Source organism: Callithrix jacchus, chromosome 6, assembly GCF_049354715.1.
Source record: "Callithrix jacchus isolate 240 chromosome 6, calJac240_pri, whole genome shotgun sequence".
Classification (NCBI taxonomy): domain Eukaryota; kingdom Metazoa; phylum Chordata; class Mammalia; order Primates; family Cebidae; genus Callithrix; species Callithrix jacchus.
Genome location: NC_133507.1, coordinates 73,402,158 through 73,417,743, shown reverse-complemented (window position 1 = coordinate 73,417,743; position 15,586 = coordinate 73,402,158). Strand labels below are relative to the sequence as shown.

Genomic DNA, 15,586 nt, shown 5'->3' with positions numbered 1-15,586 from the left:
TAATTTTGTCCTCTCCTTAAGGTGAATAGATTGGTATACTCTGTTTGAGTCTTTGTTTCTTAGTCTTTGGTTCTTAATTAGAATTCAACATTGTTGACGTGTAAATTGTTTGTGACCAGATAAATTCAAAACTCAGACAGTAAAATTGCCTTTGAATTTGTATCCTCAACTACGATATTGATTGAAAGTCGATGAGTAACTCTTTTTCTTGTTTTCTGTAGGCAGTCAGGAATTCACAGAATCTACTTGTTGCTATACGTAACAGCACTAAACCTTGACTATGCCTGCTAAAAGGTTTCTTGACCTTAAAATGTGAATACTCTCCAATGTTCGAGGGCAGGGCTCCTCCTAAGGTAGAGGCAGAGAAGTAAACCAGCCACAAGTAGGCCTCAAGATCTAGCCTGTCTGATCAGGCTTCCGAACCAAGAAGTGGCAGCAGTCCAAACCACTGTCTGCTGACTAGGCCGTCTTAATAGCCATCCCAGTCCTCATCAATGTGTGGGATCTGAGCAGAGTAATAGTTTTCTTAGTGAAGTGATTCATGGAGTCAAATGCATGACAGTGTCTTTGGCATTCTTTGGGAAGAGCAAGGGGTCTATGGAGGACACTAGATTATCGTGTCCTCCATAGAGACAGAGGCCATTACTTGAGGGAAGGGCTAAGCAGAATGTCAGAGCTTTGGATAAGCAAACAGATATGAGCAGAGTTCTAGTTCAACTAGGAGCACAGAGTGCGTGCGAACCAGATACTGGGGCAAGAGCTCTTCTGTTTGCTGTCTATAGTGAGAGAGACTACACACAGGTGAGCACAGGGATGCCCTTGTCTAGGGGTTCCTTTAAAGACAAATAACAGTTATAAGCAGATAACAGTTTCTTGAGGGTTAGGGCTCCATATATGATGCCAGGGGCTGCCAGGATTGACTCAGGATTGACTCAGGGACTGCGTGGGGCTGACCCTGCAGGTTGAATGCTGTGAGTGATCACAATAGGGCAAGGGCACCTTGACTGTCTCAGAAACTAATAGAATCTTTCTTTGACAATAACCACTGGCTACCATTTCCAGGAAGACTCTGAAACTTGCTGGGAGTCTGGGCAAGAAACCTACTCACTAAAGCATGGTATTTGATTCATTATAAAACAGGAAGAAAAACGTTAGTAATAGACATGCTATGTCCCAGCCTTGTAGAGCTGAAAGCAAAACTAAGTAATACATTTTCAATTTGGTGTGACATTCTGTAATTTCTAAATTTATTATTATTATTTTGAAGTTACAGGAAATGATTAGAGGTATGAGGTGTGGTTCTACCATTGTTTTTCACATTTGAGTCGTACGGCATGTCACGATTGTCCAGCATTTCAGAGACAAAGGGAATATTTTTGACATTCATTGAAACTGTTTTGGTGAAAGAGCTGTATTATGGTACTCTTTAATTTTAATTTTTATAATAGTTTATCAGAAATGGTAAACTTTATTGAATTATTTTCAAACTCATATATTTATTGAGTGCAGATTAGAATCAAAGGCTGAGGTGGGTGAATCATGAGGTCAGGAGATTGAGACCATCCTGGCTAACATGGTGAAACCCTATCTGTACTAAAAATATAAAAAGTTAGCTAGGTGTCGTGACATGTGCCTGAAGTCCCAGCTACTCAGGAGGCTGAGGCAGCAGAATCACTTGAACCCGGGAGGCGGAGGTTGCAGTGAGCCAAGATCACACCACTTCACTCCAGCCTGGATGACAGAGCAAGACTCTGTCTAAAAAAAAAAAAAGTCAATAGCAACCACCATAGTACTTGATGTATGTGGTTGTAATTTGACATAATTTTATTGATAACTACATTGTGTATAAACTTTGTTTTCATGCCTTTTTATGTGGGAAACATCTACTAGCTGTTAGGAGGTAGTGAAATTAAGATTCTCACAGTATTTGCACCTCAGTCTTCTGCCTCGGCATGTGACCCCTTGCCTGTGAAGGTTCAGAATAGCCATTTTATCATTTCCCTTAGGGTGATTGGGCTCTGGTAAATTGATTGGCACTAGTCCAACTCACAGCCTATTGAGTTATGAATTGATTACTTTAGACAACAAATAGTTCAACACCTTCCTACATGCCAGGCAGTTAAACAATCTCCTTGCAGGAGATAAACTATTGGAGATGATGGTGGGGGATAGAACCAAGTTCCTGCCTTTAATTTATTCATTTCTATGAGAAGCGAAACATCCATGTAAAACAGATGACTCAGATTGCTGTTTAAAAAAGAAAATTCAGTAGGGCAAACCTATTTGAATAACCAAATTAAGATCAGGATTTTGCTTAGTAACTATAGAGTTCAAGCAGAAGCAATGAAATGGTCTTAACTATAGCTTAAAAAACAATATCTGTAAAAGATATGTTTGTCAAGTAAGTCTGAATATTTTGCTTTTATAGTTAAAAAGAGAATTAAATTCTGACTTCTTAATTTCATGTTTAGAGTCTCAAGCCCCAAATAAAGTTTCCAAACATTGAATCTGGGTTGCTGAGAGATGTTATTCTGATAACGTTGGAATATTTATGATTCAGGTATTATGTAAAAGGCTATCTTAAAAAGGAGAAGGAAGGTAAATATAGTAGAAGGCAATCTGTTAACGATAGTAGCTTCATTCTTCTAATGTTTTCACATATGCTGGAATCTGATTATTTCAGCGGCTCTAGGGGATTGGTAGAATAGTTGTTGTTAGACCTAATTCATAGATGGAACAGACTCTGATGAAGAAAGGGACGTCCCCAGAACCTGGGTTAGTGGCAGATTGGGTCCTGAACTCAGGCATTCAGAGTCTCCAGAATCAGTGTTCTCGGATGGTGGCAGAGAGTTAGCCTGCTTTTTCATGCAAATGACCTAGTATACATTTCTTTTCAGACAATCAGGACGTTGGGTTCAGATCGGACTGATTTGATAACAATTTGATAAAGTGTGGAATCTTCCTGTGATTAGAGAGAGAAATCAGATAAGGTACAAAACTGAACCATGAAACAGATAACAGTTCTCTCAAAAGGCTACCTCCAGTTAGAATTCCCCAGCTGGTTCCCTTGCCACGTGGTTCCATGTGTTTATTATGTAGCTCACACTCAAAATCACCCCTGGGGCAGGTTGAGCCATTCCAGCATTGTGTAAAAAGTTGTGTGCATGTACTCACACACAAATGAGGAAAAGAGGACTGAAAAGATGGTTCTGTGTAAGTGAAAGGATTCACTTGCTTTTCCCAGTCTTTTTATGAACAGCGGTTTAGTTACATCAAAGGGCTTCTTTTGACTTGTTATATAATTCGATTCTTGAGTTTTAAGTTGGCTTATTTGAAATTTTGTAAATTGGCAGTTTATAAAATTGGAGGGCTTTAAGAGATCAAGTTTCACCTTGTGGCTTGAGTAATGAGGATACTGAGATGAGGGGTTAGGCCTTGCTCAGGTTTTTGTTGCAGACAAAAGAGAGAGAGAGAGAGAGAGAGAGAGAGAGAGAGAGAGAGAGAGAGAGAGAGAGATCAATCTGGTTGACTTGAAGAGAAAAGAAATTTTCTGATAGGACATTGAGCAGCAGGCAGAAATACTGGGAAGACAGAGACCTGGCTTGAAAAATAAGGGACTAAAAATGATTTGTAGCAACTACAGCCACAGGCAAAATCCTGACCCACAAGCAGTGCACTGAAGACTTGATTGCTGATTACTGCATGTCGCATCTTTCTGTGCCACCACTGCTGACATCTCTATTGCTGCTTTCCCTAGAAATGGGATGGTACTGCTATCAGTGCATCTACCCCTGATTGAAGGTTCTTTGGGTCATTACCTCTAGATTGAAGTCTGTGTTGAGAGCATCTGATTGGCAGAGCCAGGTTAAAGGCCCATGTCCCAGGAGACCAGTCTTCCTCTCCTTTTGGAGAGCAGAATGCCCTTCTGCAAGGCTTATAAGATAGGAGGAGGGATTAGATACTAGTAAGCAAAACCAAACCACACCAAAACATGAGTCAGTTATCTACTATGGAAACATACCCATTTAGTGGCTATTTAAGAGATTAGAACTTGAATTTTCTGACTTTTCTCAGGATGCCAAATTTATAGCTAATATCGATTTCCTTTTTGAAAAGTGACAGAGGCTCTGTGGTTTTTAAGAGAAAATGAAGTCCTTTGTAGTAAGATTTAATAATTCTAATATTTTAAACAATCAATTTTCCCATCAACATTGTTTTCTTCTAGCTTGAAAACCATTCTCCATCTTCCTATCCTTTGTGACATACAGAAGTCTTATTTTTCAGTGATAAAAAGTAGAGCGAGAGAAAAGGAATGAAAAAAGATCAAACAATTCATGAAGTGCAGAGACTAGAGGTTAGTTGTTACACATTTCAGGGAAAGCTTGCCAGATTGATGAGGAATAAAACCATTTAGAACTGGAAAATCTTTAAGGCCTTTGTTTTTTAAAGTTATTTTAGGCAATAACCCCATCTTGTTGTTAGAGTTTTTGCTTTCCAGCAATTCCTTTTTACCTTTTAATAATCAAAGCTAATATTTATTGAGAACTATTTTGTCATAGCATCATTACCTATCTCACCTCTTCCTCACAATAACTCTGTGTTAATCTCATTACTATTCTTGCATAGCTGAGAGATCGAAGCAACTTAGATGAAGCAACTAGCCTGAGGTTTCACAGTTCATAGATGTGGGACTTGAACTTAAGCATATACACCAGGTGAAAGAAGCTTTGCAAATCTTCCTTTAACTTAAGAGATAAAAGAAGATATGTCTAGAATGCTGTTTGGTGATATTTTAAGAAAACTGCAGAGGAAGGAGAAAGGAAGTATGCTAGGAAATGGAAAGACCTTTGGGAGCATGTGACTTCTCTACATTAGACTTGTAAATTTGCTCTCGTATCTCTGTTCCAGGAAGCTGGACCAATGTGATCTCTTTCAATTTAGTGCCTGGTGCATAGTAGGTGTTCAATAAATATCTGCAAAAAGAATTAATCTCAAGCATCTTCAGGACAGTTTTCTGGGATTAAGGTGTCATGCAATCTAGACTGCTGCTCTCATTAAAGAAATCACTTTGCCCTTAAAGCCAGGAATTCCATGAAGGTTTATCAATGAATTCAGTGCATTTCACAAACAAAGAAGCTTAGGAGGGGTGTTTTAGCCTTATAACTGCATGTCCTGTAAAAGACTCTCTTTGGTTTATCCTGCTTCCTGACTTACCAACTTCACTTCAGTTAATTTTGTCACATTGTTTCCTTTTCTCTTTTCTTCCTTGAAAGTATAAAATGGTGTTATTTTTGGCTGTGGTCCAGAGAGAATGGATTGTCCTGGGAAAGGCACAAGGAATCTTCCTTGTAAACTAATGTGTAGAACATTTTTGTACAGAAATAGCTAATGAATACCCAAAGCATTCTGTTGCTTGTAGTTTAAATATGGTTTCATTTTTGTTCAGCTCTAGCTAGATTTCTAAGTGTCTTAAAAGTAGAAAACATACTTCTCATTAGATTCATTTAAAACTTTTTCAAGAAAGGAGAGTCCTGAGGGTATAGAAAGTTTATGTACTTAAATATATCATGTTAAAGAACTTCACAATGTTTCATTTATATGGGGCCAGAGACCACAGATCCACCCCGATTGCTAATTATCGAGATTACAAATAGCTTGTTTCAGAACTTAGGGTGAGACAAAAGAAACATGAAGGAACAAAAGGCCCAGGATAATGAAAAGGATATTGTGAAGAGAAAGGCCTGTAGAATTATGATGCAGGTCACATCCTGTGCCTGCATTTAATTGTACCTTTGTATTTAATAATAAAAATGATTACATGCTTAGTGCTAACAGGTGTCCCTGCTTGAGAACTGTAGTATGGATAGGTGACAGCAAATTACTCCAATTCATAAACTTGGAATATTATGCTTTTATTTTGAGTTTCACCGGTCTATACTACAAGACCTTTTCTGCCAAAATGTACATCAACCCAGGAAGATTTTTAAACTTAGTCCCTGATAAATATACATAAAACATAGGTTAATATTTTAAAGTATAAGTGAAAGAAAAAATCAACTTTGCCAGGTACTTAACACACTGAGGTTATGTTAATACCATATTCACATTCTAGTACCTTATATTTTATATAAGCTTTGGATGTAATCCCAAATTAGCAGTGATTTAGGTGGCCTTTCTGTTAAAACTTAATTGCCTTCTTTATGCATTTTCTCTAATTCTTAACTTGAACACTTTCTGTAACTGCCCTGTCTAAAATATAGTCCCTGCCCTAGGAATTTGCTCTCCCTATCCTCTGTTTTTCTCTCTCTTGCCATTATTGCAATAACAGTGTTCATATTAGTCTGTTTGATTTTATCTGTCTTCCCCATTAGAATGAGTTTTCACAGGACAGACACCAGGATAATCTTATTCTCCCTAAATCAGTGGTTCCCTAGTACCTTAACCATCCCTGGCTCATAATGTGTACTCCCAAAAATATTTGTTTCAGAGCTCTGTTAATCTGCCACTTGCTGTCTTAATCATATACCAAAACCCTGCTTGCTGACTTAACTTTATCACTAGCCCCCTGCCTTTGCTTATGTTTTCACCAAAGATTTTGTGGTCGAAAACATTCTATTTCCATTGTCCGTTGGGTAGCTAGGTAGAGAGATAATAGTCCCCTTATCTTATGGCCGTAGTTGAATGGAGGTTGAAGGGTTGGGGACTGTTCTTAGCTCTTTAAGCCTTGAGCACATTTCCTTTATTTGATCAGCTTCTGAACTGTGATTCATTCATATTTGAGTATTTGCTAGGTAGCAAAGGCTTTGCCAGGTACTGGGGAAGCAAAATTGAAAAAGATGCACTCTGTTCTTTTAGGAACGTATCATCAGAATTGATGTCCCCAAGTCTGTAACTGTGTCTCTTTGGCTGTTCGTTTTAGAATCAGTTCCTAACACAATCCCTGGCACATTACAGGTGATCAATAAATGAGTGAGTGTGGCATGCAGGTATTTAGAAAATAGCTTGTGCTGTAATAAATATATGTATAAAGTGCCATGGAAACAGAGGAGGGAAGCCCATTGTGTCTAAAAGGATTCAGGAGAAGTTTCACAAAGGAAGGATTAAAAGTTGAGTTTACCAGATTGGTAACAACACAGCGATCCAAGAGCTCTTCAAACACATCTCCGAACAGTTTACAGCTGTGTTCAGGCGCAAGGCCTTCCTGCACTGGTACATGAGTGAGGGCATGGATGAGATGGAGTTCACCGAGGCTGAGAGCAACGTTAATGACCTGGTGTCAGAATATCGGCAATACGAAGACGCCACAGCTGAGGAGGAGGAGTTTGAAGAGTGTGCTGAGGAGGAGGAGGTAGCCTAGAAGCTTCCTTTTCTAGGTAAAGGGGGAAGCAGTGTGGACTCTTTAGTGTTTTCTGATAGCTATTGTTACTATGCACTTCTTTGAGTCTTTACATCTCCTCCTGCTGCATTTTAAAGCATTTTCATAATAAGTAGTTTGGCCTAATAAAGCAATTTCATAGCAAAAAAAAAAAAATGTGTACCACGGAGTAAGGACAACATAAGCAAGAAACCAGAGGTATGGAAGAGCAATATTTGAGTTTGGGCACTGCGATCAGTCTGGAAATTGAGGATGAATGTGAAGGGGTGGTGGGCATTGAGGCTGTTGGAATCATTACTAATTCCCTTATTCAGGTAATCTATGCACTAAGTAGCTCCTGTGGCACAAATGAATCACCTTTTATTTATAGTATTTCTATAGAAAAAAGAATTGAGTTCTAAACATATAGTTTTGAAGATAGAACCTGTTTGTAAGTGGGGATTAACGTTAGTAGAAAATTGGCAGGCCGGGCGCGGTGGCTCAAGCCTGTAATCCCAGCACTTTGGGAGGCTGAGGCGGGTGGATCACGAGGTCAAGAGATTGAGACCATCCTGGTCAACATGGTGAAACCCCGTCTCTACTGAAAATGCAGAAAATTGGCTGGGCACAGTGGTGCATGCCTGTAATCCCAGCTACTCAGGAGGCTGAGGCAGGAGAATTGCCTGAACCCAGGAGGCGAAGGTTGTGGCGAGTTGAGATGGCGCCATTGCACTCCAGCCTGGGTAACGGGAGCGAAACTCTGTCTCAAAAAAAAAAAAAAAAAAAAAGAAAAGAAAATTGGCTACATTGCTTGTACAAGTTATCTGTTGCTAAAATTATTCACACAGATAACCACAAACCTCAATAGCATAAAAATAATTAGGGTTTATTGTACATGCATTGGAATGCTTGTCAGGTGGCTCTTCTGATACAGTCTGGGTGGGCAGGGTGATTTTCTGTTCTCCGTCAAACTTGCACTCCTCTGTGGAGGTGTTGACTGTCTATCAGCTAAAGTAGGATGGCTTTAACTCAGGGGGCTCCTCAACATTTGCTGTCATCTTCCTCCTGGTACCATTAGGCTAGCCTGGGCATGTCCTTTTCTTGGCATTGACAGAGGGCAAGAACACAAGCAGAAACATACAAGTGCCCTTTTGAGCCTCAGTATTTGTCACATTTACTAACATTCCATTGACCAAAACAATTTCACATGGCAGAGTCCAGAGTCAGAGTGTCACTGTGAGGACTCATAGCAAAGGGTGTGGTTACAGGGAGGGGTGAAGGATTGGGGCAGTTTTTGTAATATACTGTATAGCCCACACAAGCTAATCAAATCAAAGTTTGTGGATCTCACAGAAGCATATGATTTCTGATTTCCTTCATGAAACACTTATCTTTTGGGCTTTATTGATGCCCAGTCTCTTTATGATAGGCTGCGGGAAAGTCAGAGAAGCCAGAAATGGGAAAAGGTTGAAGTGAGGTCTTGAAAGGGATAGGTAATTATTAACAATTAGCTAATGCATGCTTTGTATAATTTCAGAGGTACCCAGCTCCTCCTTTTTATAGGACATTGCAGCCCAGAGCAGTGCAGTATGTCACCCACAGTCCCCCAACCATGTTAATGACACACCCAAAAGTTGTAACTCAATCATTCTAAGCCCAGAACCATTCTCCACAATATCTTTTAAGGTACATCTTCCCTAAGCTGCCTCATGTGGCTCTCTGACCCCTGCCACACCTCACACAAACAATCATTTTATAAATGGATAATGTTTGAAAATTGCATTGTTATCGCAATTCACCATGATGAGTAGGTTCTTATTTGAGTTTTTCATTTTAAGTTTATGCATTATACCTTAAAGCAAAATAATCCCTTTATGTGCATGCATGTAAGTACATATGCATACACACACACTCATTTTCTCTCTCATACACACACACACACACACACACACACACACACCCCATGTCCCTATTTTGCCCTGCCTTTGCCTGTGTATTTCCCATCAGAAAGGGAAATTTTAAATATGGTTGAAATTTAAAATATATTGAATCAGCTTGAGTTTGGTAGGTTAGCCTTTGAATTATCTTTGCCAGACGTCTAAGGGGAAGCTGCCAGAGAGGTCGTTGTGACACTATCAGTCTGAGACAATGAAACTTGGGGTATAAATTTAGTTAGAAATGAGATTAAAGCTTTAGGGAGGTATTGTTTCTTGTAAGCATCATTTTCCCCCTTGCTAGAAGTAGTCAAAGTGATTGCACAAGCCTCAGGTCAGGGCACGGCGATATGGAAGGAAACATTCTCAGCATTTCAACAGTGGCAGTTTTAATAGATGAAGTTATAGACAGGTGCTTTTCTAGTTAAGAACCACTTTTCTAACAAATTAGAGTTTCTATACTGGCAGGTAGATAATCAGATCAGTAAGTCTGTGATAAGCACGCCATTTAAAAGTGTGCTGTGTTAAACGGAAGATTGGAGATGGACTATCAGAGCATCAGAGTCTTAGACCTGAAGAAGTAAGACAATGTCAGATAATTTGTTACCTGGGTTTTTTTCATATTTACTCACCCTTCATACTCTTTATACGTTCAGTGATTGTTTTTCTTTTTTTGAGCTATTTTGCATGTTAACATAGTTGCCAAACTTTGACTCTGAGGAGAGAGCAATATTGCTGTCTCCAAAATATTTATGTTTGAGGCCTATCTTTTAGACAGTTACATTCTAAAATATGTGTGGTCCTGCATTTTTCACTTAAAATCGCTCATATTCTCCTGCGTGCAAGGTCATTGAGGATTAAGACCAAGTTTTCTCTACCACCATCAACCTTCATTGTTTTTGGTGGGTAGATTTTATATTTTGTTTCTCTAAACAAGGGAAAACAGTTATAGTTCCACCTCTTATGTGCTTCCTCTCCTGTGAGTTGTAAGCTCAGTATGTGCACATATGTAAGATTTCAAGTGCAAAAGAGAACAGAGTAGGAAACAGATTTTCACAGTTCCCGTCTGGGTCCTTGTGTAAGTGCCAATGTAAAGCTATTCAGCGATTAGTGAAAAACAGTATAATGTTGCCTGGCTCTAAGGAAACAGCTTTGAAAATCTAAACTTAATAAGCAGATCAATTAGGTGGGGGTTTGGGATTATTGTATCACATTCCAATGACATGCAGTGTTGTCAAAAACTTTTTTCTCCAGAATAAAAATTACAGGAGGGGTAGAGATACCTTTTAAAATGTCAGGAAAGAGGGTTGGGGAAATTAGTTAGGAATAATGAAAATATATTTTGTATATCTCAGGAAGCATACACTGCGAGCATCTGGGTATCTCAGGGTGAAGGGTAGATTTAATGTGGGTAGGGGAGGAGGTTTATTTACCCTATATCCTAGGAGGTAAATGGATTAAGTTCAATGTCTGGGAAGAAGAAGATTGCTGGGTGGAGGTGTGAAGTCCAGCGCTCAGGGGTACATCAGATTACTTGCTCCTCAAGTTTTCGGAGCTAATAATAGCTGTGCTTGCATTTCTCTGCAAAGCCAGGGATATCTTCTGGGATAAGTCCCGAGGGAATCACTCATAACAATTTCTGCTTCTCTCCGACTTATTCAACATAAATATAAGGACTAGTTTGGGGTTAAATTCAGATTTTACACATTTCTGTCTCTGTCACATTTCTTGCTACCAACTTGCTGAAGTCTGAAATTTCTTTAACAATAGGCAAAATATCCCATCCCGTAGTTAGAGATAGAATTTCAATACCTGTTTTTTTTAACACAATGAATGGAATTAGGCTAAACTCAACACTAATTGGAAACTTATTCTGTACCTTATAATAATGAGAAAAAAACAAAGCCAAGTAAGACTTCCTAACTTCTCTTGAGACGTGGGAATTGAACAGTAACTACAATGGGATGTAAGTTTCATGAGGGCAGAGATCACCCTGTATCTTTCTCAGATATTTTCCCTGCATTTGTCACAGTGCCTGTCTCATAACAAAGCGTTTTTATTTTTATAAGTGGATGGACACATGGATGATTATAGTATCATAAAGACAATTTTAAAAGGTGTGTACAAGGTGAAATCTTGACCCAGAGGAAGCAGTGAATAATTTTGCCCTGGAGGGAGGTAGATAAAGGGAGACGTTCTGCGTCCCTCCAGGAGTTGCAGAACTGGACATTTGAACTAGATAGATCATGAGAGATGAATAGAGGTATCTCAGAACTTCCAGAATGATATCCAGCCAGAAGAATAAGTGTGTGGAAAGGCAAGGTGGGAAATGACATGAAGGTTCAGGAAGCTGCAAATAATTTCACAATTCTAGGTATTATGAGCCAGGGCAGGCAAGGATCATATCATGAACGACCTTTTTGTGTAAGTTACATCTCGGATTTGAGTCAAGATGGGTGCTGCTTGGAATTGGGGAGTGGATATAGGAAAACAAGGGCCACAGGAATATGTTTCCACCTCACATTTTTAACTGAAGTTAACCTTGCTTACCGACAACCATATTTGTATTTAGATGCTAACTAGGGAACATTTTTTAGTATGGAAGCAACAGAGCTTGATGAACTATTCCTATACTGCTCTAATGAGATTTTGTATTTTAAACATGTATTAAAAGAAAATTTTAACTTTTTAAAGTCACCTTAGAATCAGATGAATATGTAACTACTTTCTAAAGGAATTATTTCATAAACGGTGTTTCTACGTAGTTCCTTTAAACAGTGACTTCATTTAGGATTTAAAATATTTCTTTTACACATGGCTTTCCAGAGGCACCAAGGCACACCTGAGTGGGTGAGAGTTTCTCTCCGTCTATGGTGAGAGCAAGCATGACTTGAATTTCTTGTGCTACCAGATATGTGCCTTTGTGGGGCAGGGTGTTTCCTTGTGAGATATATAAATCAAAAAGAAAGATTGAGTGGGACAGGTACTGTGTTATTTTCTTAGTTTAAGGAGATCTATAATGAAAATTTTATTTAGTTTCTTTGGACTGTTTTCATGCATTTAGTTTTATAAAATGTATTCCAATTTTAAACAAAGAACCGTACATTAATAAAAATTGATTTCTTAAACTTAACTTTAAATATACTTAAGATTTTAAGCAGCTTTAGGATCATGCTTGGTTGAAACTTTGGAATTGCTACCCTTGCCACTTACAGTTCAGTCACTGCTATTGTTTTTCCTTATCCTACTTTCATTCTATTAATTGTTAGATAAAATAACTCCTTATTGTGCAAGTTCAGGTTTAACTTGTTCTCTGCTTGATAGAGCATTTAATTTTTGGGGGATGGTTCTTAGCCGATTGTATTAGTTCAGTGGTTTTAGAATAAGATGTTTGTGGGGAGGGGCAGCAGAATCTTCAGTCATTGATTCTCTCTTTATAACTTTGCCCTTTTAGCTGGAACAGATTACTTCTGTAGTGCTGCTAGCCCTGCACAGACTGAATCGCAAGGAAAAAACTTTACATAAACCATTTATACTAAATGTTTGGTATGCTGGCAACATAAATCAACAACAATATCCATTACAAATTCATCCCTTTATCAGTATTATCTTGATAGAACTGATCCCAATATGTGGGAATTTGAACCCTGCTTCAATACAGCTAGCCCTGGATAATTAATTATTCAGGGCACAGAGAACCTGGCCCCTGCAATGTAGAGTAATTCTTCCTGGTCAGCGTTAACTCCACTGGCAATAATAAATAGAAAAAGTCTCTAGTGATGCCAGTATTTTAAAGTGATTAATCATCTTTCCCCGCTTCTCCTCCCCCTTAGTTTTCTTTAACTAGGATTTTTCAGCAATAAATCTTTAACAATACAGGTAGGAATTGTTCTGTAATTAAATTTTGCCCTGCTTAATTTCTTACCTTTTATGTGTGATTTAAAAAAAATGTTACATTTTAAGGAGCCCTGATCAAAATTCAAACCAAGAAAAATCCTTCTACAGAATACTGAGAAATGCTCTATGGAAGATTAAGCTCTTGATTTTGAATATTAGATAGAGCACATACACATAAAAATACTCATAAAAATTGTTCATCAACACCAGTTGGGGTGTCAGATATTCTGAAGATTTGAATTGCTTCACTTTCATGCTTACGATTTGTCTGTATTAAGAAAAGTCTGACATATACATATGTTCCAGCACTGAGAATAATTACTTATTTCTTAACTTTCAGATAATTGATGTCAGCTCTGTAAGAAAGGGATATTTTCACTCTTTTTATCATATATGAAATGCACTTGCTGAAGCGGCAGGTAGATGCCTGCCTGAGAATGACCGTGTACTTTTAAATCGTGCCCTGTCAAGCTGCCCAGCCATCACGTATATCCTGGGTGACAGGGACAGATGTGACATATCTGTTGTGACACACTTCTGTACCACTAGTCTGTGGCTCGAGGTGACTCCTGTCCCTCCCCTGATACTTTCCCCGCTGCAGGACAACATAACGATGCACGGATGAACCTTGCCATTGCTCTGACTGCTGCCAGGTATGGGGCTGCCACAGCCAATTACATGGAGGTAGTGAGCTTGCTCAAGAAGACAGACCCCCAGACAGGGAAAGTGCGTGTGAGCGGCGCACGGTGCAAGGATGTCCTCACAGGTATGCCAGGTCTCTGGGAGGGAGGTATTTCATAGTATCTTGCCTAGCTTATATAATGACTGAATTATAATTTTTTTGTAACTTCTCTTTCATTTAAGCCACGCTTCAGAGTCATATTAATTATATTCCTTATTGTCAGCAATGACTGGTTTAACATGAAAATTTCCCTTGTGGGACTTGGCAATTTTTCCCCTTTGTATTATAATTGTAATAATGATAATGATAATAATAAAATGCCCACCAAATTCCCACAGCTATGAATGCATTCTGTTTTCTTTACAAAAGCATGTTATTAATAAAATTAAATAAATGTGCCAAGTTTCAGAGTTCATTTGTGTGACACAGGCATTGCATTTACACGTTGTTAAAGTCAGTCATCTTTAACTTTAGATTTTCATGCTTGCCCTGGTTCTGACGCTATGTAGGTAGGCAGTTTCTTGAACAAAAGCTCTGCGATACTCATTTTCTCACAGCAATGCTGTTTACACATTTGAGTTCTCAGGAGAAAGCTGCTTATTTACTCATTCTACTTTTTCACATTTGGTACTTTGAGGCTGGGCACTTACTAGATAGACTAAAAACCATAATGAGAAAGTGGAATGCTTTTTTTTTCTTCAATTAGGACTTGTTTTTGGTAAATCCACTTATATGCGAACCTGTTGTTTGTCTCTTCTGTAACGGGCTGCTCAGGTCACTTAGTGTGGCATGCAGTATACTTTACCATGGGTTAACTTCATAGATGAATTAGTAATCCACAGCATCAGTGAACAGAGAAACAAATTCGGTGTTTGATGGATGCTGCTTTCTTTCACAGGGCAGGAATTTGACGTGAGAGCCAAATGTGTTATCAATGCCACAGGACCTTTCACGGACTCTGTGCGCAAAATGGATGATAAGGACGCTTCAGCTATCTGCCAGCCAAGTGCTGGTGTTCATATTGTGATGCCTGGTTATTACAGGTAACTGTCTTCCAAGTGGCAGTCGTCACCCAAGAAAGAGGGTCAGGAAAGATAGTGATTAATTTCTTCTAGCATAACAATAGATGATCTAACTTGCTGTCCAAAATCAGGAGAAATAAGTAAAGGAACTCTTCTAAAACACAAAATACAAACAAGACTTGGGAAATCCTTAGCCACTTATAGCAATACTCATTTCTAAGGGTTAATGTTTTGGGGTCTTTCTATTTTTCTTTATTCATTATAGTCACCTTCAGAGAGTACGCATTGGTATTTTTGAATTAAACTTAAGTCATTAACAAAATTAATTTTGCAAAATTTTTTATAAAGGACATATTTTAGTTAAAATAGTGAGACATTAATTTTGCAGATTACCCAAATTTCCTTATGAAGAATCTGAAAGCATGGGCTATCCAGGTATTCTTAGGTTTATAACTTTTGAAATAGATTTTTAAAAGTATTGTAGCAAGTAAACACCAGATAAAATATCTAACCTATCAAATTAACAAAGACAGTTGAGGATGAAGATATGGGTAGCAGTGGAGATGAAATAAGAATAGCTATTAAATGAAAATCATTTAAGCTGGGTGATGGGAACATGGAGGGTCATTAAACTCTGTATATATGTTTGAAATTTTTAATAAATTACAAAAGAAATGTGGTTCTGGCCAAAAAATAA

General features: G+C 38.4%; 1 protein-coding gene across 9 annotated transcripts in view; it reads left to right on the top strand.

Annotated features, from left to right (window-relative positions):
* GPD2 (glycerol-3-phosphate dehydrogenase 2) overlaps positions 1–15,586 on the top strand; it is a 150,906-nt gene that overhangs the window by 100,363 nt on the left and 34,957 nt on the right. For all 9 annotated transcript variants that reach the window (XM_054257614.2, XM_078327724.1, XM_078327725.1 and 6 more), the window contains 2 exons: positions 13,787–13,951; positions 14,766–14,910. In XM_054257614.2, the coding sequence (XP_054113589.1) occupies positions 13,787–13,951; positions 14,766–14,910 (310 nt within the window). The remainder of the gene's footprint in view (positions 1–13,786; positions 13,952–14,765; positions 14,911–15,586) is intronic.